The following is a 26731-nucleotide window of genomic DNA, read 5'->3' as shown; positions in this document are numbered from 1 at the left end:
GCTCCCACGCCCTGGGCTCAGGGAGGTCACTGCGCGGCAGGCGTGGGGGGTCCACGGCGCGGAGCAGTGCTCAGGCTGTCTTGCTCTGTAACTTTATTCACACAGGGGATGCCCCGCAGCCCCCACGCTGCCCACGGCTCCGGGGTAGGCAGAGGCTGGGGGCTTGGGGGCATCCAGGGCCCCTCCAGGTGATCACTGGCAGGTGTTGTAGATCTGGACCTGCTGGTTGATGGTGTCCAGCACCTCCCTCATCCTGGCCTCCAGCCCGCCCAGCTGGGCCGCCTTGGCATCCAGCACCCGCTCGTTCCGCTCGTACGCCTCCTCCAGCGCTGTGGGGACCAGGGGGGACAGAGAGGAACACAGGTCAGCCCGGCCCCCACCACCCCCACCTCCTGAGTCGCCATCGCGGCCTCACCTCGCAGCCGCTGCAGCTTGCCCTGGGCATCCTGCAGCAGCCCAGCAGCCTCATCCCGCAGCCGCTGTGCCCGGCTGCCTGCCTGCTGTGCGCCCTGTGCCCGGTGCTCCACCAGCTCCTGCGCCGTGCGGTACCGGTCCCGCAGCGGCCCCTCCAGCACCTGACAGGCAACAGGGATGGTCAGTGGGACCCCCGAGGGACTCCCCTCCAGACCCCCATATGCACCCCCTGTCACCCACCTGCTTGGCCTCGCCAGCGCGGTCCCGCGCGGTGCTGGCTGCCTCCTGGGCACGCGTGGCTGCCAGGCTGTTGTTGGCACGTTTCACCTTCAGAGCATCTGTCTGTCCGTCCAGGAGCCCGATCTGCCCCATGGCATCTGCCAGCTGCTGCTCTGCGCTCGCCGTCTGCACCTGCATCTGGGGAGCAGTGGCATGGGGGACAGGCATGATCAGAGGGCGCACACAGCGAGGATGGGTCCCTGCCCAGTTCTGTGGGGCTGAGTCAGCAGCGATGGGGCCCTTACCGTGCCGAGGGCTCTCTCGCTGTGCTGTATGTCACCAGCAGCATGCTGCAGCGCCTGCTCGGCCATGCTCTGAGCTTGCCGTGCCTCCTCCAGTGCCTGCCGCACCGCCTCGGCCGTGCCGCGCACCCCCTCTGCCCGCGACCTGCAGCCGGGGTGCCACGGCCTCAGCACCAGCCCAGGCTGATAGTTTCCCAGCAGGCTGTGTCCCCATGTCCCCAGGCTCACCTGGCCCGCTGTGCGTCCTGCAGCAGCTGCCCGGCCTGGCGCACATCACCAGCTGTCTGCTCCAGGATGGTGTCCACACTGGCCAGGCTGTGCACCCGTGCCTTGATCTCCTCGGCCAGGCGATGGATCTGGGCCGGCGCGGCGGGGAGCGACAGCTCCAGCACCCGGTTGGCCACCACCTCAATGCTTTCGGGGTCGGCTCCCTCCTCTGCGGGTGGGAGCCATCAGTGTCACCCCCTCACAGCACCCCGGGACAGAGGGGATGGGTGGACCAAGGGGTGGCAGAGGTCGGGGGCAGCCATGGGGAGGGAATGTGGGGCAAGGCATGGGATCTGGGGATGGCTACGGGGGGTATGGGGTGGTTGGGCTGAGGCAGGGACCATGCAACGCAGTGTGGTGACAGGGTGGTACAGCCTACATGCAGTGTAGGGAGCATGCAGCACAGCGTCAGTGCAGTGTGATGCAGCTGCAGCGCAGGCACAGAGCCACACAGTGCTGGTTGGGGGCAGCCAGCCCCCCTGGCATGCCAGCACTCACGGCTCAGGAACGCTTTGACTTGGCTGATGAGCTCCCGCAGCTCCTTGTTGGAGCTCTCCACCCGAGCCCTGGTCTGGTTTGCCTTGTCCAGGGCTGCCTGTGCCCGCCGCCGGGCCTCATCCGCCTTGCCCTTGGCTTCAGCCACCTGGGCAGGGGCAGAGATCCTCAGCATCAGCCCTGAGGGCTGGGGGACACAGCCGTGCCAGCTGCTCCCACCAACGCCCATGTGCCACGCACCTTGTGGGAGAGCTGGGCCACGTCTCCAGCAGCCTGCCGCAGCTCCTCCTGGGCATGGCGTGCCCGGTCCAGCGCGCTGTCAGCTGTGGACACAGCCCCGCCACAGCTCAGGCCCCCACAGCGCCGTCCCCCATCCTCGTCCCGGCACCCAGCTCCCCCGCAGGGGCTCTCAGCACAGGGCACGTCGCCTGCTGCACCGCAGACCTGCAAGGCGGTGTGGGCTCAGAGCGGCTCCCAGGAGCATCCTCCCGGTCCCCTTCCCGAGTCCCACCTTCTCATTGAGTGGGTGCAGGCTCAGTGCCTGTGCCCTTGCCGCCAGGTCCATCAGGGCCCGCCGGCTAGCCGCGTTTTGGCGGTTGAAGTCATCCCGCCGACTGGCCAGCAGCTGCTCGGTGCGGTGCCGGGTGGCCACTGAGGTGCTGACGGGGCTGGGCATGGCGCGGGTGGAGGCGTCCGCCTGGCGCTCGGCCTCCCGTGACTCCTCATGGGACTGGCGGATGCTGTCGTAGGCGCCTGGAGGTGGCAGGGGCACTGTCAGAGCCCTGGCCACAGCCCCGCTGCCTCAACCTGGCTCTGTGACATGGCTCACCGAGGAAATTGGAGGTCTTGAGGGTGTGCAGCCGGTGCTCCAGGTCCTGCAGACTGTGGTTGAGGGCACGGGCACCCCGGTCCACCGCGCTCAGCACGTGGCTGGCATTGAAGTTGGCATCCTGGGTGGCTGTCAGCTCCCCCTCCAGCTGTGTCAGCCTCTCTGTCGCATCCTCAATTTGCCGCCTGCAAGGGAACAGGGTGACAACCCACTCCTGGGGACACCCTGAGGAGCTGTGCCCTGCACTGGGTGCTCACCGCAGCCCCTCTGTGGCGTGCGTCAGGTGGGCGGCAGTGGTGGCAGTGGTGTTGCGGGCGGCCACCACGTCACGCACGGTGGCCAGGCTTTCCTCTAGCTGACGGAAGGTGCCTTCAAAGACGCCGGCAGCCCCGGTGTGCTGCAGGAGGCTGGCCCGCTGTGCCAGTGCGCGGGTGCGGGCAGCCAGGTCCTGCACCACCCGGTCCCAGTCCCCGAAGCAGGGGTGGCAGGGCTGGCAGGCAGGGAAGGCACCGGTGTAGCCGCGGGCACACTGGTCACAGCGGATACCCGATATGCCAGGCCGGCACTCACAGTGGCCGCTGCTGCGGTGGCACTGGGCGTTGGCGACGCCACTGGGGTCACAGTCGCAGGCTGTGGGGACAGCGGGGTCAGAGCGCTGCAGGGCCCACCACGGACCCCCCGCCGGCACCGGCCCTCACCTCGGCACTGCCGCTGTGGATCGCCCCAGTGGTGCTCCTGGCAGTCACCGCAGGTCCGGCCCCCAAAGCCCGGTCGGCATGAGCATTGCCCCGTGAACTGAAAGACATGTCGCGGCCAACACTGGCACTGCCGCAGTTGTCCCCAGATCCAGCCCAGCACCCCAAGCCCCGTCCCCATCCCCATCACACCTGGTTGCAGGCGGGTGTCAGGGCGTGCTGTGGGTGGCAGGCGCAGGGCTGGCAGCCCTGCCCACTGCCCAGGTTCCAGAAGTTGGGGCTGCAGCGGTCGCAGCTCTGGCCCTCCACGTGGGGCAGGCAGTGGCACTGCCCACTGCGCCCATCGCACTGGCACTGCTGGGGTCCGCAGGTGCTGGGGTTGGTGCCCAGTGCGTTGCAGGAGCAACCTGAAACCAGAGAGGTGCTGAGTGAGGACAGAGGAGTTAAAAGGGGATGGGGACAGGATGAGGAAAGGGACTGGATTGGCAAGAAATTGGGATGGGGATGGGATTGGGGGTGCAGACAGGATGGTGACACTAGCAGAGATGGGATGGGGATGGCGATGGGTGAAGGTAGAGGCAGGATGGAAACAGAGACTGGGCAAGAACAGGGTGTGGACAGGATGGAGATGCGATGGGAACAGCATGAGAACCACTGATGGGGATGGGATGGAACAGGGACCAGCCAGAGATGGGATGAAGATGGGATGGTGACAGAGCCAGGGTGCAGTAAGGATGGGATGGAACGGGGACATGCGATGAGGATGTAGAAGGGATGGAACAAGCTGGGCACAGGGACAATGATGTAGTTGGGGCTACAGTGCCAGGGCTGAGCTGGAGACAGCCCAGAGCAGGGCAGGGCTGCAGGGACCCCACGGGTATGGGCAACCGTGGTCTCCAGGGACATGCTGGGCCCTGGAGGCATTTGTCTTGGTATGGCCATGGGTACTCACGCCTGCAGCTGTGCCGTGTGGCATCCCCATAGTAGCCAGGCTGGCACTCAGCACAGTGTGGCCCTGCTGTGTTATAGAGACAGCGCAGGCAGCGTCCTGTGCGCCGGTCACACGCCTCTGGGTCCGTTGCGTCGATGTTATCGTGGCACTGGCAGGGCAGGCAACGCCCGCCGGGCTGCAGTGGGTCCCCATAGTACCCAGGGGCACACTCATCACAGCGGGGACCTGCTGGCACAGAGCACTGGGCAGTGCCCGGGGACTTGGGGACCACCAAGGGCACCAAGCACGCAGTGGTGGGCACTCACCTGTGTAGCCAGGGCTGCAGTGGCAGACGACCTGCTGGGAGCGGGGATCCTGGTAGCAGGAGGCGGCGAAGTGGCGGGGGCTGCCGGGCCCCTCGGGGCAGGGGCAGGGCCGGCAGTGCTGCCCAGAGCCCAGCGCTGGGTTCCCAAAGTGCCCGGCTGCGCACCTGCAGGCAAGTGCTCAGCGAGGGCCGGGGCTGCCAGCAGCACCCTGCCCTGTACCAAGCACACACCCCACGTACCTCTGGCACCTTTCGCCGTCCGTATGGTCGCGGCAGCGCATGCAGCTGCCCGTCCGGGGGTCACAGTCCTCAGCATGCCCGTTGCACTGGCAGGGTCGGCACACAGGGAAGCCCCAGTGGCCGGGCTGGCAGCGGTCACAGCGCGAGCCATGGGCACCCTCACGACAGGAGCACTGCCCTGTGACGCTGTCACACACGGTGCTCACCGACCCCTCCCTGCTGCACTGGCACGCTGGAAGGCACAACACCCATTGCATCTGCCTCTGGCACATGGAGAGAATCCCTCCCTGGTTCCCCCAAACCTGAAGTGCCTGAGCTCCTCTCCAGGCCAGGCTGCCACAACCCCATGGGACTCACCTCGGCACCCACCGGGCCCAAAGCCAAAAGTTCCTGGGGAGCAGCGGTGGCAGCGTCGTCCCATGACATTGGGTTTGCAGCGGCACTGCCCGCCCTGGGGCCGGCACTCGGCGCTGAGTGAGCCCTGGGGGTCGCACAGGCAGGCTGTGGGCAGAGAGCGGGGTGAGCAGCGGCTGTGGGGCATGGGACGGGGTGTGGGATAGCGGGGGTCACACTCACGCAGTGCCCCATCGTGCAGGATGGCTGAGAGGCTGTGCAGGAGCCTGGCGCAGGGCTCGGCCACAGGCGAGGGCCCCGCAGTGTTGAAAGGTTGGGCACAGCGGTACTGCTCAAAGGTCTCCCGGCGCTCCATAGAGCTGGGGTCACCCGCGATGAACATCTCCAGTGAGGAGTAACGGGGCAGGAGCACCAACTGCAGGGGACAAGTCAGTGCGATGTCACGCCTGTCTCTCCCCATACCTGCATCCTGCCCCCCTGAAGGGTTGTTGTCCCCCATCCCGCTGCCTGGCCGCCCCTCACCGAATCGATGAGCACGCTGGCAGTGGGATCCTGCTGAGTGGCGGCACAGCCCAGCTCCAGGCGGAGGGTGTAGGAGACACCCCACTCCAGGCAGATGGGTTGGGGCAGCACCACGTACCTGAGTGGGGGGACAAAGCAGAGCACGGGCAGCCGGGTGCCTCCTGTGAGCCTCGGCGCAGCTGTGTCCTGGTGAGACACTCACCTGGCACCCGAGGGGAGGCTGGTGGAGAGCTGGTCATCAGCTGGAATGGTGTTTCCACAAGGACTGCTGGCTGAGACAGGGCTGGGGCGCAGCACCCTCACCCTCACCTCCTGCCAGGGCTCCGGATGCTGCCAGCAGAGAACAGGCTGTGCCAAAAAGGCTCACCATCCAGCGCTCCCCACCATCACCTCCCAATCCAGTGATACATCCCACTGTTGGCTTCACCGTCCGGTGCTCACCTGGGGCTCATAGCGGATGATCACGTTGTACTCAGTGGAGAAAGGCACATCACTCACATGAAACTCCACATAGCCACCCTCCAGCATGCGGGCAAAGCCCGTCCCCGTCCATGAAGCCGGGTGGTCCGTGGGGGGCTCACGCTCCACCACTGAGCCCTGGTGTGAAGGGGAGAGTGTAAGAAGGGACCCCAAAAATTACCTTGGCCTGGAGAGCCTGCAAAGAGCCACCCAGGGCCCTGCTCTGCCTTACGTTCCCCACAAGGGACACCTTCACCTCCTACCTCATGCAGCCGAGCATCCTCAGCCTCATAGGTGTAGTGGTCCAGGTTGATGTGGTAGAAGCCGGGCTCCACCTGGCCGCACTGCCGTCCCACCACGTGGCTGCGGCACCGGCACTGTCCCGTCTCCACGGCACACCTGGTACCCAGCGCCACTGTCAGACCCGATGCCAGCAGGAATACCCCTCACCCCCTGCATCCCCACCAAGACTCACAGGTTGTCACGGGCACCTCCCACGTCGCAGTCACATGGCCGGCAGCCGCGGAGGTCGTGGCTCAGCCCCCAGTGCTCAGGCTGCAGAGGGTAAGGGTGTCAGGGAGCGCCCAGCTGTGGTGCCACGGCCCCGAGCATTGTGCATGGCCCTGAGCTCTGTGCATAGGTCCCCTGAGCTCCACGCAGAGCTCCCAGCACACCCTCACTCACCAGGCACTGGTCACAACTGTGCCCGGTCACCAGCCGCTTGCAGAAGCAGTCACCGCTGACAGGGTCGCACCGGCTGCCCTCAGCCACCGTGCCACGGGGGTCACACCGGCACCCTGCATAGAGAGCCAGTGGTGTCTGGGGGGCTGAGCCACACACCCAACTCCAAGGGGTGCCTCCCTGGTACTTACGCTGGCAGCCCTGCGGGTTCGCGGCACTGAGGCCAAAGAAGCCGGGTTTGCAGCGGTCACAGCGGGCACCAGCCACGTGCTCCTTGCAGCGACACTGCCCCGCAATCAGCCCCCGGGCTGGGTCGTCAGCGCTGTCGCACAGCCCTCCGTCCAGAGAGCCCTCGGGGTCGCAGTCACAGGCTGGGGGGGCAAAGGCAGGGTCAGTACCCTGACCCCTCCACCCACCCTGCACCACGCACCCACCAGCACCAACCTCGGCACACGGCAGGGTCCCGCAGGTCCTTGCTGGGGTCCTTGTAGTAGAAGGGCTTGCAGAGGTGGCAGCGGCGGCCCATGGTGTTGTGCTGGCAGCCGTCGCACACAGACCCGCTGGTGTTGCCCGTGGCCAGGTAGACAGCCATGTCGAAGTGGCACCGCTGCGAGTGTTCATTGCAGTCACAGCCTGCGGGGAGAATGACATGACATGGCATGTGGCACCCCAACCCAGTGCCAAATCTCTCCAGCTCTGTCCCCCATCCCCTTAATATACAGCGTCCCAACCCTAAACCTCCCCGAACCACAGCTGGCAGACCCCAAACCCCTCCAGCTGGTCTGCAGCATGCCAGCCCCTACCCAAGCACATCCCAGCACCCCCGGCACAGTGCAGCCTGCCAGTCACGGCACTGGGATCTCTGTGCCAGGAGCCAGCATCGGTGTGGGGCACTCACGGCGGCAGGCGTTGGTGCTGGAGCCCTCAGCCGGGCGCCAGGGCAGGTCGTGGTAAAAGTCCTGGCAGCGCTCACAGTTCAGTCCCTGTGTGTGGTGCTTGCAGACGCAGCGCCCATGCACCTGCCGGGATGTCATGATGAGGGGCTGTGGGTCCAGGCCATCCAGCTACCTGGCTCCGGCAGGGCACGTGGGGCTGGCTGGCCTTACCATGCCATCGGTGGTAACGGGGCTCCCGCTGAGCGGGGCACACTCAGAGGCGTGCCCATAGCAGAAGCAGTTCCCACGCAGCACCAGCTCGTAGAGCGCATAGTAGTACTTCTCCTGGATCTCCTGCCGTGTGTCCAGCAGGTTGTCCCCCAGTGTGTGCAGCTTGGTGAGGTTCACCCGCAGGTTGGTGACACGCAGCAGGTCTGTGGGATTGGAGAGACCAGCCTTGGCACGGGGTGGGCAGGTTTGTCCATGCACGACTCAGCTCTGTGCATGGCTATGGGGGCTATGGGTGGTTCACCGGAGCCAGGCACAGCTCCGCTTGCCTGTGCACAGTTGCTCTGGGCTGTGCGTGGCACTGGGTGTCCACACGCCATCGGGCTGGGCACAGCTTTCTATGGCCTGATTTACTGGCACAGGGCTGTGCATGGTTTGGATCACATGCACATGGTTGCACGTGGCCAGGCTGGGCTGTGCGTAGTTGCAGTGGTTCAGTTCTCATGCATGTGGTTGTGCAGGGTTGGGGCTCTGCAGGTCCCCCCCCCAGCAGATGAGGGCTGGGACCTCACCAGTGCAGAACAAGCACTCTGGGCAAGGGCACCTTGCTAGGCATCAGGGCACACACTGCCAGGGCTGTGCCCAGAGGACGTCTGATCCAGGCGGGTGCAGCCTGGGGGCCCCAGCAGGATGGGACGGATCCCCTGGGGACAGCAGCTTTCCAGCAGCCCTGCCCTGCAGATTCCTCCCCTCCTGCTCTCAGGCTAAATTTAGCCCTGGGCAATTAACCCGCTGTGTACTGCACCCAGCCTGCCTCCTCTGCCCATCACTGACCCCATCCCGCACCATGGTGGCTGCTCAGCACTGGCTTCAGCTCTGACACAGCCATCCCTGTCCGCTCAATCTGATGCAGCCTGACCTTTAGCTGCCTCCACTGGGTGGTGTGGAGAGACCTGAGGCCCTGCTGGCTGGATCTGGCCCTGGCCCCACTGTGGGGCTCAGAGCAGGGAGAGAGCGGCCAAAATAGCTGCACCCAAAATAGAGCAGCCAGGCAGGAGCCCAGGGAGGGCGACTCACTCTGGATAGCAGGGCTGTAGGGGTCCCGGATGGGGATGGCAGGGTCCAGCACCCGGTAGATCACCTGGGGGGGACAGCAGGGTGGTGAGGGGAGAGCAGAGGGGTCCCATGACCCTCGTAGGGCACTGCCAGGGCCTCACCTCCCCCTCAGTGGAGGGCTCGATGTCAGAGTAGCGGGACTCGCAGATAACATCATCAATGCGGCGCAGTGGCCCACGAGGGATGTGAGGGAAGGAGGTGGCACAGTCATAGGCGAAATAGCGGTAGACCTTCCAGCTGCGCCCGAAGTCAGCCGAACGCTCCACCAGCATAGCCGCAGGGCGGAAGGTCTGTGGGACATGCAGGCGGTATGGGGCCAGCCCCACAGTCGCCATCCCATCCCGTCCTTTCCCATCCTGTCCTGTCCCATGACATCCCATCCTGCACCATCCTGTCCCATCTCCATCCCATCCCAGGTACCCGTGTGCTGGGACCCACCTTGAAGGTCATGATGAGGTGGGTGAAATGGAACTCGGCCTCCAGGTCCAGCTGGATGCTGACATGCTCCACGCCTGGGGACAGGACGTGCGACTGTAGGGAGCACCCACTCTGTGGGTCCCCGGGGCTCATCCCTCCAACCCAGCCGTGGTCCAGGGGTGCGGCCGCGGCCGCCGTCTGAGTCACACTTCCTCAGCGTGGGAGGAAGGGAAGGAGAGCCCCCCTGGGACACCCTGCCGCCCCCGCCTGCAGCTCACCATTCTCCGACTGCCACCAGGCTTTCTTGGGGCGGGGGGCAAAGGTGGTGACAACATTCTCAATGCGGTGGCTGTTGGTGTTGGCACGGGCATCGTAGGGTCGCCGCGAGTCACAGACGAAGCACTTCTTCTCCTCCTGCGAGCGGGAGGCTCGGCGGAGTGTGTCCTCAACCCTGTCCCGTCCCCCTGGTCCCCACCCGGTGCCCCCTGGTCCCTACCCCGTTCCTGTCCCGCTCACCTGGAGGTGGCTGACGATGCAGTAGGGCTGTGGCCGGCGCAGCCCGCAGGTGGAGGTGGCACTCAAGCGGGAGGCTCGTCCCACCAGCAGGTCCCCGGTGGCCGGGTAGCAGCTGCCGCGGGCGCAGACCTGGGGGAAGTCGGGGGCCGGGGCCCCCCCCAGCCCTGCGGGGCAGAGCCGCTGAGGGCACTGGCGGTGGGGGGTCCCGGACCGGGGCTCCCCCCGCGACCGCCCGGGGCCCCTTCCATGGCCGCCCGGAAACAGGGCGGCGGGGCGGACCCCGACCCCCCCCGGGCCCCGCTGTTGCCGGGGGGGAGCGGACTCACCGGCCAGCAGCGGGAGCAGCAGGAGGGCGCCGGGGCTCCGCATCGTGGGGGCGCAACCGGGGCGCAAGAGGCGCGCAAAGGGGGGCGCAAAAAGGGGGCGCTCGGCAGGTGTCGTTCCGTCCCGTCCCGCCGGTTCCCGTTCCCGTCCCGCTCCCTCCCGCTCCCCCCTCCGAGCTGGGCGGCGGGCGCAGCGCTCGGGGCTGCGCGGAAAGCGCGGGGCGGATCCCGGCCGGAGCGGGGAGCGCCGGCCGCGGGCGGGCAGGAGGCGGGCAGGACGCGGACAGGCACCGGACACGGGCAGCCGCTGTTCAGGGCTTTATTTGCAAGCGCGGCCGTGCTACAGGCACCCGCGGAGGGGATGGCACCCCCGGGATGCGGGCACCCGGGAGGGCTGCGGAGCAGGACCGGATTCCAGCCCCCGGTCCCGCCGCAGGTCCCTAGCAGGTGGCGTAGGCGTTGGCCCTCTCCCGGATCTCCTCCAGCAGCCCCCAGACCCGCTGCTCCAACACCTGCAGTCGCATGGCCTTCGCTGCCATCGCCCGCTCGTTGGCCCCGAAGTGCTGCTCCAGCTCTGTGGGATGAGGCCATGGTCAGGGATCAGCCCCCTGCCATGTCCCCAGCCGAGGTCACCCTTGGGGCACAATGTGGGACGTGCTCAGGGAGACAAGAGGAGACATAAGGAAGAAATTTTTTTACAAAAACACCAGCCCAGGTTGCCCAGAGAGGTGGTGGATGCTCCATCCCTGGACACATCCCAGGCCAAGTTGAACAGAGCTCTGAGCAACCTGAGCTGGTGAAGATGTCCCTGCTCATTGCAGGGGTTGGACTGGGTGAGCTTTGAAGGTCCTTCCAACCCAAACTGTTCTATGGTTCTATGATGTGCATGGAGAGGTGGGCACTGAGCAGGGTGGGGAGTGGCAGGGATTGCCCCTCACCACGTGCTGCCCCCCTACCTTCCAGCTTCCTCTTGCTGCTGCTGGCCTTGTCCAGAAGGTCCTGGGCCTCTGCTGTCAGCTGTGTCACACGCTGCAGGGCCCCGCTGGACACCCCGGCAAGCCCGCTCACTCGACCCTTCAGAACCACGTAGCGCTGCGTCACCTGTGCCAGGTCCTGATGGCACAAAGACATGGTGAGGTTGAAACCTCCCAGCACCCCATGCCCCCTCAGTGCTGTGCTGTGGCGAGGCAGGGCCAGGGCTCACCTGGCTGAGTGTCCCCGAGGCGGCGGTGGCACGCTGCGCCCCATCCTTGGCTTGCTGGGCCACGCGGCGAGTGTCCCGGCCCCGCTCCCGCAGAGCAGTGACGCGCTGTGCCAGCTCCCGCAGCCGCCTCTGCGCCCGTGACTCCTTCCCCTCCAGCGCCTGCAGCCTGCGCTCTGCCTGGACATGTATGGGCACCGGCTGCCATTGCGCCCACATTGCCAACCCCACTGCCTCGGCAAACCCTCGGCACCCGCCGCACACCATCCATGTGCCCCTGACGCAGCCTCACTGCCCCTGGTGTGCCCACAGCATTGGCTTTGCTCTCTCAGTGTACTCGCAGCACTGACCCTGCTACTCCCAGTGCTCCTATGGCACCAACACCACCATTTCCAGTGCACTCATGGTACTGGCTCAGTTACTCCCATGATACTGACAGCATTGACCCCATTGCTTCTAGAGCATCCATGGTACCGACCCCATTACTCCCAGTGCACCCATGGCCCCAACCTCGTTATTCCTCATGTTCCCACAGCACTGACCCCATTGCCCTCAGCACACCCAAAGCACCATCCCCAGTCCCCAGCTGTGCCAGCAGCATTGGCCGCACTCCCAAGCTCCAGCACGCCGGCAACCTGAGTGTCCCTCACCTCCTTGGCTCTGCTTTCGGTCACCTGGATGGCATCCCTGGCGCTCCGCAGGGCACTCTGCGCTGCTGTCACCTGTGCCTGCGCCGCCTCCAGCGCCTGCTGTGTCCCCGCCAGCTCATCCCTCATGCCCTCCGCTCGCTCCCTGCAGCAGCACGGGCAGCTCCAGCCACTGCCAGCACTGGGGGATGGACCCACACCCCCTGCCCACCCTAGCATGTCCCCTGCCACTCACCTGGCATTCTGTCCCTGCACCAGCAGCCCCCGCGCCATGGCCAGCCCCTGCGCCGTGCTGTTGAGCACCGCGTCCACCCCCTCCAGCTGACCGATGCTCTCCTGCATCTCCTGCAGCAGCTCCTGGATCCGCTGGGGGCTGCTGGGCAGGGAGATGTTCAGCACCTGCCGAGCCACCAGCTCGATGCTGCCTGGGTCAGCTCCCTCCTCTGCGGAGACAGGGGAGTGGGGTGGGCTCAGAGTGGGCACACTGACCCCCGCCTTGCCCGCGTGCTCACCCTGAGCCGGTGCTACCTGCCAGGAAGGCCTTGATTCGATGGATGAAGTCCCGCAGCTGAGCTGTCGCCTTCTCTGAGCGGCTGCGGGCAGCCTGTGACCGCCCCAGCACCTCCTCTGCCCGGCTCCGCGCCCCCTGTGCCAGCTCCTGCACCTCCTGCGTCTGGGGGGCACGGGGCTGAGTGGGGTTATGGGGCAGCCCCAGGGAAGGGGCCACAACAGGGTGGGCAGGGTGTATGAGGGGACATGCATGGGGACAAGATGGTAACAGCATGTGCAAAGGGGCATGGGGGGTGCGCAAGGGGACAGGAGGAACGGGGTGTGCAGCAGGGTATGAGGGGCCATAGAAGAGGCCCACAAGGGGACATAAATGGGGTGCACAAGGGAGCGCAGCAGTGGCCCAGAAGGACACGCAAGTGGCAAAAGGGGCATGCGTGAAGGGGCATAAGAGGGACATGAAAGGCGGGACGTGCTTGGGGACATGGAAAGGGCACAGGTGTGACATGCAAGGGGACATGCAAAGAGGCATGGAAAGGGCACAGTGTGGAACATGGAAGGGGACATCATAGTGGCATGGAAAGGGAACGAGTGGGATGTTCATGGGGGCATGAATGTCCATGCAAAGGGGCACAGAAATGGCACAAACGTACCACGCACAGTACAAGGGGACAACAAAAAGTGCCATGGAGCCACCACCCCTACCTTCTGCGCCACAACCCCCAGCTGCCCCAAGGCCACCTCCAGCTGCAGTGAGGCATTACGGGCGCTGCTCAGGGCTCGAACCGAGACGGGCAGTGCCCCTGCACATCCTGTGCCACCGCAGCGCCGTGTCCCCACACCGTCCCGGCACAAGGCTCCTCCACAAGGCGCTTCCTTGCAGCTCTGGTCTCCAGGCACCCCACAAATCTGCGGTGATGCCAGTGGTGGAGATGGCAGCTCAACACTGCATGGGGGGAGATCCCCGGCATGGGGGTCTCCTCCCATGAGCCAGTTTGCCCTGCCCCATCCTGCTCTCACCTTCTCATTGATCCCAGTGACACTGAGTCCCATCACCCGTTTCTGTGCCTCCCGCAAGGATTTCCGTGCCGCAGCTGTGCCACGGCGGAAAGCATCACCCTGTTGCCGCAGGATCTTCTCAGTAGCCTGCCGTGTGGCCTGTGCCCTGTTCAGCTGGCTGACCGTGCCTTTGGCTACCGCCTCCGCCTGCCGTGAGTTCTCTGCCGACGCCAGGATGCTGTGGTACGACTCTGCAGGTGCTGGTGTCAGGGTGTGGCCAGGATGGTTCCCACAGAACTCCCCAGTCCTCACCAGATGCTCTTACCATCAAATCCAGCCGCTGCCACAGTGCCGAGGAGGATTTGGAGGTGGGAGATGGTTCGGTTGAGACCCCCCAGCTCACGGGTCAGCCCGGCTAGCCGGTTGCGGTGCCTCACATCTGCTTGTGACAGCTGATCCAGATGTTGTTCCAGCTCTTGAAGCTGCTTCCAGAAGTCATCCAGCTCCATCCTTTGGGAGGAAGAGGGGTTTCAAGCTTTTCTGGGTGACAAAACAGGGATCCCCACCCCCAGCCCACCATGAACACTTGCCTGGTGCTGTCCAGCTGCCGCGGCAGCTCGTTGAGGAGGGGGCCACCAGGGTTGCCCCCCTGGGCCAGCAGCTGCTCCACGCGCGCCAGGGCCTCTTCCAGCTCCCGCAGGCGGTGGGGGCTGAGCTGGGGTGCAGCTCCCCCCTCCTGCAGTGCCCGTGCCTGTGCCCCCAGGCGCTGTAGCCCGTCCCGCAGGCTGCCCAGGGCCAGGTCCCAGCGCCCGAAGCAGGGGTGGCAGGGCGAGCAGTGGGGAAAGGGCTCCTGGTAGCCCCGCTGGCAGCGGTCACAGTGCAGCCCCCCAAAGCCGGGCCGGCACTGGCACTGCCCGCTTGCTGGCTCGCACTGCAGGCTCTCCGCGCCCAGTGGCTCACACTCACATGCTGTGGAGACAGGCAGTGGCATGTCCCAGCCTCCCCAGGGAGTCCTGTGTCTCCAGAGTGCCACTATGTCCCCAGTGTCCCACCATACCTCCCTGTGTCTCCAGAACCCCACTATGTCCCCAGGGTCTCCTGTGTCCCCACAATCCCACTGTGTATTCAGGATCCTCTGAGTCTACCATGTCCCCAGGATCCTGCTGTGTCTCCAAGGTCCCCCGCGTCCCCAGGGTTCCACCATGGCCCCAGCATCCCACTACAGCTTCATGGTCCCCCATGTCTGAAGGGTCCCACCATATCACCACAACCTCAACATATCCTCAGGATCTCCTGAGTTCCCCGTGTCCTCAGCGTCCCACTATCTCCCCAGTGCCCCCATGTTCAGAATCTTCCACTATGTCCCCAGGGTCCCAAATTATCCCTAAGGTCCCCCCATATCCCTGGAGTCCCACCACGTACCCAGGTTCTCCCCACACCCCTGGTCCCCAGAGCCCTCACGCCCCCAGTTCCTGGAACATGCCCCCACCTCGGCACTCCCGCTCAGGGTCTCCCCAGTGATGTTCCTGGCACTGAGAGCAGACGCGGCCCCCAAAGCCGGGCTGGCACTGGCACTGCCCCGTCACCTGCAGCAAGAGCAGCGGGCTCAGCCAGCGGCTCACCGTGTGCCAGGAGGACAGTGCAGCCATGCCAGAGTGCTGGGGGGTCTCACCGCATCACAGGAGGGGTGCAGGGCACGTGTGGGGTGGCAGCCACAGGGCTCGCAGCCCCCCAGCCCGCCCAGGCTCCAGAAGTGAGGTGCGCAGCGGTCGCAGCTCTTGCCCAGCACGTTGGGCCGGCAGGCGCAGGTCCCAGTGCCACGGTCGCAGGCGCAGGTGCCGGCGGTGCAGTGGGAGGCCAGGGTGCCCTGAGGGTCACAGCCACAGCCTGCAGGGGGGTGGGTGGGTATGTGGGACTCAGCCTGTACCCCCCACCCAGGCGATGCCCTCCTGGCACCTGGCCTCAGCACCCCAAATCCCTGGCTTGGTACCAAACTCATGTACAGCCCCAGCCCTCCCAGATCCCAACACCCCAATCCCAGTCCAGGTTCCCTGCCCAGCCCCAACCCCGGGCACATCCCCAAATCCCCCACCCACCCCCAAACCTCCAGACATGCCCAAACCCTGACCAACCCTCCCACACAACCTCAATGGCCCCACACCCCACAGTAGCCCCAAGCCTCACCCCCCAACCTGAGCCTTTGCATCACCCCAAACCCACCCACATGCCCAAACCCTCACACACTCCCAGCCCTGGTGCCCCCCACTCACGCCGGCAGCCACGCTGCAGGGCATTGCCATAGTAGCCGGGCTGGCAGTGGGCACAGCGGGGCCCGGCGGTGTGGTATAGGCAGCGCAGGCAGTGCCCTGTGTGGGGGTCACAGGCCCCTGGGTCGCTGGCATCGATATTGTTGTTGCACTGGCAGGGCCGGCATGCTCCCCCCTCCGTCTCTGGCACCCCGAAGTAGCCAGGGGAGCAGCGGTCACAGCGGGGTCCTGTGGGGACGGGGTCCATGGGTGCTGGGGGTCCCACAGTCCCAGTGCTGGGGGGTCCCCACTGCATGGTGCCCACTCTGCCCCTCACCAGTGTATCCAGGCGCACAGAGGCAGACAATGTGGTGGGTCTCCTCGTCAGCATGGCAGGCACTGCCATGGTAGTGCCGTGTGCCGGGGTAGCCGGGGCAGGGGCAGGGCCGGCACTGCTGCCCCGAGCCCAGCACTGGGTCCCCATAGTAACCATCCTGGCACCTGCAAGGACAAGGAGTGAGTGGCCCCAGGGGTCCTTCCCATCCCATCCCATCCCATCCCATCCCGCCCCATCCCACCATCCCATGTCATCCAATGCCATGCCATCATATCCCATCTCATCCATGTCATCATATCCTATCTTACTATCCCACCCCACCTCATCTCATCATCTCATCTCACCTCATCTCATCTCAACTCATCTCATCCCATCATCTCACCATCTCATATCTCATAATCTCAGTCTCACCTCATCCATCCCGTCATATCCCACCCTACTATCCCATCCCATCCCATCCCATCCCATCCCATCCCATCCCATCCCACACCACGCTGTCCCCTTCCCTTCCCATCACCAGGCTCACCTCTCGCAGTGCCGGCCGGTGGTATGGTCGCGGCAGTGCGTGCAGCTGCCCGTCCGGGGGTCACACTCCTCGCTGTGCCCATTGCACTGGCAGGGCCGGCAGGCAGGAAAGCCCCAGTGGCCAGGCTGGCACTGGTCACACTGCCGGCCCACGGCACCGGGCTGGCACCGGCACTGCCCGCTCACCACGTCACACAGCTGGGACACCGAGCCCTCCGGGGAGCAGGCACAGGCTGCGGGATGGCACAGCTCGAGTCAGGCACAGGGGAACAGCAACACAGGGACAGACAGACAGATGAGGGACCAGCACCCAGGGCATGCCCAACCCACAGGCTACAGCACAGGAGGGTTCTTGTGGGCAGACAGACAACCAGATGGACAGATGAGTCAATGCAAGGCAGGGCAGTGCCCATGCCAGGCAGGAGCACGGGGTTTGGGTGTATGGATGGATGGATGGAAAGACAGATGGACTGAGGGGGAACTGGGACCCAACCCATGGGCTGCAGGACAGCAGGGCTGAGATGGACAAGTGCACAGATGGACAGACAAGTGAACAGTCAGGCAGCAAATGGGGTGCTGACAGCTGCGTGGACAGACAGACAGAAGGGACAGGGACGCCTGGCAGGCACAGATCCTGCTACTCACAGCTGCAGCCCAGGGGCCCGAAGCCGTAGCTGCCGGGGGCACAGTGGTCACAGCGGCGGCCGATGACGTGGGGCTTGCACTGGCACTGCCCTCCCTGCGCCTGGCACTCGCTGCTGCGGGAGCCCTGTGGGTCGCACTGGCAGGCTGCGGGCAGCAGAGTCAGCATGGAGCCAAGGCTGTCCTGCCCACACCCTGCCCGCACCCTGCCATGGGCACAGACCCATCGTGACCAACCACGCTGGCTCCACCTAGCCCGCTGCTCCCATCACATCCCCTGACCCCGTCCCATCCCGCCACCCGCAGCATCCCCACTCACACAGGGCCCCGCCGTGCAGCAGTGCCGAGACACTGCAGACCAGGCGGGCACAGGCCTGGGCCAGGGGGGACGGGGGGGCCATGCGAAACGCCTCCAGGCACCGGTACCGCTCCAGCTCCTCCCGGCGAGCTGCTCCCTCTGCCCCGTGGAAGCCTGGCAGCTCCAACACCCGTGGCAGGAGCACCAGCTGAACAGGAGGGGAGATGGGGCTGGGGGCAGGCACAGCCACCACCCTCCATAGGACCCGGCCCCTGCTCCCAGGACAGATCCATCTGCCCCAGGGCAGCCCTGACCCTGCTGGGGGCTCGACTCCCACAAACCCATCAAAAGCCCCAGCTCCGCTGACATCCCCAACCTCATCAACATCCCCAACCTCATCAACATCCTCAAGCTCATTGATGCTCCCACCCAAATTGCCATCCCCATAGGTTTCCTTGTCCCCATCCCTGGTGACATCCCTAAGGCCAACCCTAACTCCATCAATGTCTCCAGCCCCATTGACATCCCCAGCCTCATCCCCACCTCACATGCCCATGGTCCCCCATCCCTGTCCATCACCCCACCCTTGCTGACTCCCCAGCGTGGGGGTCCAGCGGGACCCCGCTCACCGAGTCGATGAGGATGAAGGCACTGGGGTGGCGCTGGGTGACACCAGCCCGTTGAAGCCTCACGGTCACCTCGTAGGGGGTGCTTGGCTCAAAGCAGAAGGGCCGGGACAGCAGCACGTACCTGTGCAGAGGCAGGCATCGGGGCATGGGAACAGCAGGGCCGTGGGACAGCCAGGGGACAACAGCAGGACCCAACCATCTTCCTCGACCCTGTCCCCATCCCTTGTCCTCCCATGGGGCCATAGGACTGTCCCTGTTTCCATCCCGTGCCTGTCCCTCAGTTCTGGGAGTGTAGCAGGAATGTCCTTGTACCTGTCCTGTGCTGATCCTTGTTCCCATCTCCATCCTCATCCCATCCCATGCTATCATCATGCCATCCCATCCCACCCTGATCCCACACCAGCCCACCCTGATCCCATGCCTTGCTATGCCATGCCATGCCATGCCATGCCATGCCATACCATCATCCCATCCCATCCCATCCCATCCCATTCCATGATCCCAGCCCACGCCATGCCCACCTCTGGCTGTGGGGCAGGTTCTCCTGGTACATCTGCTCAGAGGGCAGTAGGTTCCCACAGCGAGGGCTGGTGGGCAACACCCGGGAGCTGACGCTGACCACGGCCTCCCAGTCCTCGGCTGACTGCAGAGACAGGCGAGGTGGCATCAGGGCCATGCTGTGCCATACCCGCCATGGCCATGACTGTGGCCATGGCCGTGCTCACCTCAGGCTCGTAGCGCAGCAGCAGCTCATAGTCCATGGGGTATGGCACGTTGTCCACACGGAAGGTCAGGCCAGCCCCGTCACGTACCCGGGCAAACCCTGAGCCCGTCCATGTCACCATGTGCCCGCTGCCATCCCGCACCACCTCCTCCACGTCCGGCTGGGTGGGACAGGGCACAGCTCAGCGCTGGCTCCCCTGGCTCTGCCCCCCCACCCCACAGCACCCCACCATGCCCCACCCTGCCTCCCTGGGGCTCACCTTGGGGGGCTGCTGGCGGCTACGACGTGAGGGGCTGCGGGGCTGGGGGGTGCGAGGGGGGCTGCGCTGGTGCCGCGGGCGTCCCTTCCGTCCCCCTGGCTCCCCCGGGTCGTACTCCAGGCAGTCCTGGGGCACCTCGGCCCGGATGGCGCCCTGCAGGGATGGGGTCAGGCAACGGGTGGCCATGCATGGGGACAGCCATGCACAGGGCATGGTGACAGCCACATGCAGGACAGGGTGACAGCCACACATGGAGCATGGTGACAGCCATGCATGGAGCACGGAACATGGTACATGGTGATAGCCATGCGCAAGCATGGGACTCACTGGGAGCTGAGGGTGGCCGTGGCCATGGCTGGTGGCCTGCTCAGCCTCATAGGTGTAGTAGTCGAGGGGGGCGCAGAAGAAGCCGGGCTGTACTTGGTCACACTGCCGCCCCATCAGGTGAGGACGGCAGGGACAAGCCCCATCCTCCATGGAGCACCTGGGGGTGATCATCCTGTCCCTCGGTCTGTCCTTCTGTCTGTCTCTGTCCTCACCCATCCCTTCGTCCATCCCTGTCCCCATCCCTCCATCTCTAGGGACGGAGATCCCTCTCTCCATCCCAAGACCACTCTATATCCCCAGCCCTGTCCCCCCTCTCCACCAATGTCCTCAACCCTCCCTCCCCCCACGATTGAGCCCCAGCCCTGTCCCCACTCCCGCCCCCCCATCCCCGTGCCCCACCGGTTGCTGTAGGCTCCCCCGAAGTCACAGGCGCAGGGCCGGCAGCCCCCCACATCGTAGCTCAGGCCCCAGAACTCAGGCTGCGGTGAGAGTGGGGGGGTGTGGGGCATGTGTGTGGCCAGCCCAGCCCTGGGGGGTGCCGTGGGGCTGGGGTGAGTCAGAGCCAGGGAGCGTGGTGTGGGGCTGGCTGTGGGGCTGGCAGGGGCACTCACCACGCACTGGCTGCAGGAGCGCCCGGCCACAAAGCGCTTGCAGTAGCAGTCCCCACTGATGGGGTCGCAGGGGGAGCTGCCGGCCACCGTGCCCCGCGGGTCACATCTGCATGCTGCTCCCCCACACACGCACCCCCATACATGAGGGGCTGCCATGTGGCACCGCAGCCCACGGGTTTCACGGCCCTCTCTCCCCATCCTGTGTCTTTCCATCCCTCAACCCCCCATCCCCATTGCTGCCTCTCCATCCCTCCATTCCACATCCCTCCTTCATGATTTCTCCATCCACATCCCTCCATCCCTTACCCCTCATCCACATCCCTCTATCTCCATCCCTCCATCCTACATCCCTTCATCACAGTCTCTCCATTCCACAGCACTCTGTTCCCATCTCTTCACCAAGATCACTCCATTCCCATCCCTTCATCCCCTTCTCTCCATCCCACATCCCTTCATCGCCATTCATCCATCTACATCCCTCCATCATGACCCCTCTGTCGTGATCCCTCCATCACAATCCCTCCATACCCAGCTCCCCATCCCCACCCCTTCACCCCACATCCTCCCATGCCCATCGCTGTGTCCCGGCTCACGCTGGCAGCCCTGCGGGTCGCCGTGGCTGAGGCCATAGGCACCGTGCCGGCACCGGTCACAGCGGGGACCGGCCACGTTCTCCTTGCAGCGGCACTGCCCCGCGATCATGCCCAGCGCCACATCCGTGTGCCCATCGCAGGCACCTCCGTCCAGCGAGCCTGCCGGGTCACAGTCACACGCTGCCAAGAGACAGAGATCGAGGGCAGCTGGGGCTGCCGGCACTGGGAGCTGTGGGGTCAGCACTGGTGGCACTGGGAGCCGTGGGGCTGGGGGAAGCCGTGGGGCTGGGGTCTCACGGCACTCACGGGCACAGGCGGTGGGGGAGCGGATGTCGGAGCGGGGGTGCCGGTAGTAGAAGGGCTTGCAGAGGTGGCAGCGGCGGCCCATGGTGTTGTGCTGGCAGTCGTCACACACAGACCCGCTGGTGTTGCCCGTGGCCAGGTAGACGGCCATGTCGAAGTGGCACCGCTGCGAGTGTTCATTGCAGTCACAGCCTGCAGGGATGGTGACACGACATGGCATGCAGAACCTCAACTCCCCACCTGGCAGCACCCCCACCCCAAACTCGGGGGTGCAGCTCCTTGATCCCAGCCCCTTCAGCCTCAGCCTGCAGAACCACCAGCCCCACATCCCATCAGGATGCACCCCAACCCCCTTAAATTGCAGCCTGCAGCACCCTGAACCCCAAGCCTCAGCCTCACATGCTGCACCCCCAACCCCAAAGCACAGCACGTGGGACCCTCAATCCCCAGCCCCAAGCCACAGCTCAAGGATGCTGAACCCCGCACACACAACATGCAGGACCCCCAAATCCCTAAACACAACGTGCAGGACACCCACTCCCCCAACCCAGTGTATGGGACCCCAAGTCCCCGGGCACAGCATGGTGCTGGCACAGGGCACTCACGGCGGCAGGCGTTGGTGCTGGAGCCCTTGGCCGGGCGCCAGGGCAGGTCGTGGTAGAAGTCCTGGCAGCGCTCGCAGTTCAGCCCCTGCGTGTTGTGCTCGCAGACGCAGCGCCCATGGATCTGGATGGGGAGCACCCAGCTCAGCATGGCCACCGGGCCTCAGGGGACACTGTGCTGTGCCGACGGTTGCGTACGCCTCACCATGCTGGGGATGGAGGAGGTTGGGGCGCCGGGTGCCGGGGCGCAGTGGGCAGCGTGGCCGTGGCAGAAGCAGCTCCCGCGCAGCACCAGCTCATCCACGGCGTAGTAGTACTTGTGCAGCACCTCCTGCCGTGTGTCCAGCAGGTTGTCCCCCAGTGTGTGCAGCTTGGTGAGGTTCACCCGCAGGTTGGTGACACGCAGCAGGTCTGGGGGTTGGCAATAACACCATCAGCACCCGCCCCACCGTCCCCTGGCCCCGCAGTCCTGGCACTCCTGGCCACGCACCCTGGATGTCTGGGCTGTATGGATCCGCCACGGGGATGGAGGGATCCAGCACCTTGAAGATGACCTGGAGGGAGGAAGTGACGGGTGACCCTGTCCCACTCAAGCCCCTTGGCCCTCCCTGTGCACCACCCCAGCCCCACACACCTCCCCGTGGCTGGAGGGCTCGATCTCAGAGTAGCGCTGGTCGCACAGCACCTCGTCCACCAAGCCCGAGGGCTGGCTGGGGACACCAGGGAAGAGCTTGGAGCAGTTGTAGGCGAAGTAGCGATAGACCTTCCAGCTGCGTCCGAAGTCGGCTGAGCGCTCCACCAGCATGGCGGCGGGGCGGAAGGTCTGCAGGACACCCAAGATGGGATGGGGAGCTGGCCTCGTAGTCCCTGTGGAGCCATCCCATCCCATCCCATCCCATCCCATCCCATCCCATCCCATCCCATCCCATCCCATCCCATCATCTCATCCCATCCCATCCCAGGCACCCATGCGCCAGGACCCACCTTGAACTTCATGATGAGGTGGGTGAAGTGGAACTCGCCCTCCAGGTCCAGGCGGATGCTGACATGCTCCACGCCTGGGGACACAGAGAGGCGGTGGCAAAAGTCCCCTTGGATCCCACTGCCACGCAGCCCTGAGACACACAGAACACGGGGGTAGCCCCACTGCAGCCCTGGTCTCACCGTTCTCTGACTGCCACCAGGTCCGCTGGCCGTGGGGGCCGCTCAGGTAGATGACATTCTCGATGCGGTGGCTTTCAGGCAGGGATGGATCCCGCGAGTCGCAGGTGAAGCATTTCTCTGAGTCCTGTGCCGGGGAGTGGCACCGTCAGGCACAGGCGGCTGGAGGCTGCACTAGTGCCCAGCTGTGCCGGGGCTGTGCCGGGGCTGCGTGGGCTCACCTGGAGGTGGCTGACAATGCAGAATTCCTGGGGCCCAGCCAGCCCGCAGGTGGAGGTGGCACTCAGGCGGGGCGCTCGCCCCACCAGCAGGTTCCCGGTGGCCGGGTAGCAGCTGCCACGGGCGCAGCTGTGACTCGGGTCGGGCTCCTGCCAGGCTCCCGTCACCAGCAGCCCGGCTGCAGGGAGCATGAGGACATGGGCTGGGGGCTGCACCAGGGCCCCCCTGGGTGCCTCCCACTGCCCCGTGCACCCCAGACGCCTGCCCAGCACCCACCCCACCCCCAGCCATCCTGTCATGTCCCATCTCCATGTCCCGACCCACTGATGCAGCATGAAGCTCCGTGACCCAGAAAGGTGCTGGCAGCAGCACCGGGGCCTCGTGACCGGGGGGCAGGGAGCGGGGGGCTGGGCTGCCTGTTCTCCTGGGGGGCCGGGCAGCCCCTGGGGCGTTGAGTGGTGCCGGGGAGAGTCGGGAGCCAGGTCAGGCGCTCGCTAATCCTGCCGGGGCTCAGCACAGCCTGGATTCCTCACTGGGATTTGTGGTCATCAAGCCCTGGCTGCTGCCGGTCAGGGAGCATCGCCATCACCACCACCCCCGCTGCCCAGCACCCTCCACCCCGGGCTGGATCCCAGGGCCACTGCAGTCCCCACATCGTGGGTACATGGGGTGTTCAGCCACACATGGTGCCCCAGCAAGGCCAGTGCTTACCCAGTAGGAGAGCAAGTGCCACGAGGTCCATGGGCAGCCAGGGGCTCTGCCTGGGGGGACACAGAGACGACACTGTGTCAGGGCATGGGGTACGGTATGGGGCACAGGGCAGCCAGGGCCCAGCCCCTCCCCACAGTGCACCCACCCAGCTCCGGCATGGCAGTGCATCCCAGGGAAGGTACAGAGGGGCGAGGCCAGGTAGGCAGTTGGGTACTAAAGTCCCATAGGGTGACACCCAGCACCCATCCCCACGGCCATGCCCCAGCCCTGCACGGGCCTGGGGTGCTGTAGCACACAGACCCGGCTGCACAGCCATGCTCTGCACCCCCAAACCCTGCACAAGCTGTGCTGTGCCCATCCTGTGTCGAGTGTCACTGGTGTCCCTGGGAGGTCCCATTGCCGGGCCAGGGCCAGCCAGGGAGGGGAGCCAGGGGCACTGGAGCCGGCTGGACAAGGGCGTCCCTGGTCTCACTGTTAAATTTAGGTTGGAGCTGCCTTTTGTGTTTCCTTCTCCCCCGGTACCGCCCGCTCCCAGCCTTGCAAGTGCTGGATCAAAGCCTGGCCCCGGCGCTGCCCAAACACATCTTTCCTGTCCCTGCGTGGGAGCCAGCCGGGGTAGGGGGGCTCGGGGCGGGGGGGGGAGCCACAACGCTGCCCCGCCACCCGCCCCGCTCGAAGCTGCGCCAAAGTGGTGGGCGAGGCGGTGCAGGGCCACATGCCAGCGAGGGGGTCCCCAAGCCCCACGAACCCCTGGTACCTGGCGTCCTGCAGCGTCCAGCGGGGCCAAGGCCAAGGGTGAGGGCAGCGTGGGACCCACTGCCCCCCAGGCTGGGTGTGCAGAAATGAGCCGGGGCGAGGGCGGCAATGGGATGGCGGCAGTCGGCGGCCCCCCTTCCCCGCGCACGATTCTTATTCAAATGGACTGCCCGCTGAAAGGGACGGCGGTCTCCAGGCTACGGGAATGTCACTGCCGATTCCTTCTGCCTGGAGGCCCCCACTGCCTGCCTGCCCGCGGAGGCCAGACCGGCCAGGCGTCGGCAGCGCTGGCACGCCCCGGCCCGCGGGCAGCACGGCGGGCTCCACCGGTGAACAAAAGGGCACCTCGTGGGCTGGTGAGCCAGCGGCGCCGCGTTCCCAGGGCTCCCGGCACAGCACGGCAAGAACGCGCCTGCCGCCGCTTGCAGGGCGGCACAGCAGGATGGGCACCCAACACCAGCACGGCTGCGTGGGGCCCACAGCACCGCTGTTTGCCCCGGTTAGGGATGCCCCATGGCAGAGGCGCTGGCATGGCTGCAGGGTGGAGCCACACCCAGCGTCTGCCCCACCGGGAGCTTGCCTGGGCACAGCCATGGTGCCACTGGCTGGGCGCATTCCTCCAGAGGCACCCGCGACCCTCCCCACTGCCACGGCTCCATGAGCAAAGTCCAACAGGCACCAGCCCCGGGAAGTGCACAGCGGGCGTGGAGGGGACCCAGGCCGTCTCTCCCAAGGGACGCTATGGCCCCTTCCTTGTGTGCCGCCTCGTGCCAGCTGCCAGTGCCTGGCCCGTGCCCTGGGGCTGTGCCGTGTGCCATGGGCTGTGCCGTGCCCCGCAGCTCTGCTGTGCCTGGGGCTCCCCGCTAGTGCACCAGCTCCTACCTGTGCCTGTGGGGCCTGGGCGCCGGGCAGGTGGCCATGGCCCAGGTGGGCTGCGGTGTTGGCCAGCTCAGCCCCGCTGGGCTCGGTGGCTGTTCCTGGAGGAGGACGGCGGGTGCCTGTCTCCTCCTCCAGCAGCGTGCCAGGCGAGGGGAGGGACCTGCTCGCACTGACTGCTAACCAAGGTGAGGCAGAGGCCAGGTACAAGCTGGTGGTGGCCCAGCTGGGGGACAGCAGTGCCCTGTGCCTGGGCTGGCTAGGAGCTGGTGTGGCATCTTCACAGGGCTGCCGTGCCGAGTTGTGCAGCACGTGGGGCCACCGAGTCGGGCAGCCTGGCCAGGACTCGCCCTGCACTGTGCGAATCCATCTGTGCCTGCTCAGGGTACGTCTCCAGCAGCAGCACTGGGAGCCCCGGGGTGGTATGGCAGCCATGCTCCCCCAGCACCCATGCCCGATGGATCCTGCTCTCCCCTGTGCCCCGAGCCAGGGCCACACTCACCCTGTTCCAGTCGGTGCTGCCCCAGATCCTTCGGACTGGCCGGGCTGGGCACTGACCCCCAGAGCCCTGCGGGGAGCACAGGGTCGCATGTGGGGGCCAGGCTCGCTGGAGACCTCACTGTCATACAGGGATGGTGCCTTTTATTAGCTGAGGCCAAAGGAAGGAAGAGGAGCTGCGTGTTCCCCACGCCAAGGCCATGCTCTGGCCGCCTGCCGGTGAGCAAGGTCACAGGCAGACAAAGCAGCAGCTCCCCATGTGCTAGCCACAGGGATGCCAAAACCCGCGTCCCCAGGGACACCCCAACACAGCACAGGCTGGTCCCACACAACCCAGCAGGGCAGGGGATGCTATAGGCAGAGTCCTGCCAGCTCCCTACAGGTCACAGCAGGTGCTGGGAAACCTGGAGGAAGGACAGGGCTGTCCCCAGCGAGGCACAGGGGGGTGGCTGGGCACTGCCACCTCCTCAGCTGGGAGAGCTGTTGGGAGATGAGCTGATAAGGAGCCATTAGCACTGGCCAGCGTGTCTGTACCGCGGGGCCTTGCCAAGCAAACCTTATCTGCTCTGAGGAGACCCAAAGTGGCCTGATAAAGGCAACTGTAACGGGATCTCCAGCCTTGAAAAGCAAGATAATACTGGAGGGAGGGAGGGATCCTCAGCGGGATCTAAGGGACAAGTGAGGTGTCCCAGCCCATGTCCAGCACCTCCTGGCTCCCCTGAAGGCTTCTCGGACTTCCCATCCTGAGTTGCAATCCCCTCAGCCGCCCCACAGCCGAATGTGTGGGGGTGCCCTGTGTCTGCCCATGGAGGTGATGTGTCTGGGGGCAGCTCTGCCACAGTCCTGGCCATG

General features: G+C 65.7%; 2 protein-coding genes across 6 annotated transcripts; both read right to left on the bottom strand.

Moving 5' to 3' along the window:
• Positions 1–76: 76 nt before the first annotated feature.
• Positions 77–10433, bottom strand: LOC136105965 (laminin subunit beta-2-like). Its single transcript, XM_065845912.2, has 33 exons — positions 10212–10433; positions 9886–10049; positions 9648–9783; positions 9391–9464; positions 9054–9242; positions 8914–8977; positions 7840–8042; positions 7632–7752; positions 7178–7366; positions 6925–7104; positions 6737–6849; positions 6528–6607; positions 6316–6451; positions 6035–6190; positions 5796–5923; positions 5594–5711; positions 5294–5486; positions 5075–5218; positions 4718–4949; positions 4479–4642; positions 4174–4398; positions 3414–3628; positions 3225–3321; positions 2784–3156; positions 2527–2711; positions 2209–2450; positions 1938–2141; positions 1701–1845; positions 1164–1371; positions 939–1080; positions 655–831; positions 416–575; positions 77–329 (listed from the first exon to the last, which is right to left on the bottom strand). The coding sequence occupies exons 1-33, from the start codon at positions 10252–10254 to the stop codon at positions 193–195; spliced, it is 5337 nt and encodes a 1778-aa protein (XP_065701984.1). The 5' UTR covers positions 10255–10433; the 3' UTR covers positions 77–192.
• Positions 10434–10513: 80 nt separating this feature from the next.
• On the bottom strand, positions 10514–26031 carry LOC136105964 (laminin subunit beta-2-like). Of its 5 annotated transcripts, none has more exons than XM_071812970.1 (36): positions 25388–25831; positions 24507–24577; positions 23750–23799; positions 23041–23216; positions 22823–22946; positions 22643–22716; positions 22293–22481; positions 22149–22212; positions 21864–22069; positions 21662–21782; positions 21060–21248; positions 20754–20933; positions 20161–20273; positions 19949–20028; positions 19550–19706; positions 19223–19375; positions 18965–19123; positions 18761–18882; positions 18240–18360; positions 17632–17818; positions 17316–17459; positions 16672–16903; positions 16146–16309; positions 15833–16057; positions 15235–15449; positions 15052–15148; positions 14153–14531; positions 13888–14072; positions 13584–13813; positions 13269–13472; positions 12585–12729; positions 12292–12499; positions 12060–12201; positions 11413–11589; positions 11165–11321; positions 10514–10782 (listed from the first exon to the last, which is right to left on the bottom strand). In XM_071812970.1, the coding sequence occupies exons 1-36, from the start codon at positions 25814–25816 to the stop codon at positions 10649–10651; spliced, it is 6003 nt and encodes a 2000-aa protein (XP_071669071.1). In that variant the 5' UTR covers positions 25817–25831; the 3' UTR covers positions 10514–10648. The 5 variants fall into 5 exon arrangements, with proteins under 5 accessions (XP_071669071.1, XP_071669072.1, XP_071669073.1 ...); XM_071812971.1 differs by having other exon boundaries at positions 24507–24678; positions 25388–25483; XM_071812972.1 differs by having other exon boundaries at positions 24507–24702; positions 25388–25455.
• Positions 26032–26731: the final 700 nt, after the last annotated feature.

The sequence above is a fragment of the Patagioenas fasciata genome, chromosome 10, assembly GCF_037038585.1.
Source record: "Patagioenas fasciata isolate bPatFas1 chromosome 10, bPatFas1.hap1, whole genome shotgun sequence".
In the NCBI taxonomy this organism is placed as follows: Eukaryota; Metazoa; Chordata; class Aves; order Columbiformes; family Columbidae; genus Patagioenas; species Patagioenas fasciata.
Note: the sequence above shows the minus strand (reverse complement) of the source record. Positions and strands in the feature narration are given on the sequence as shown.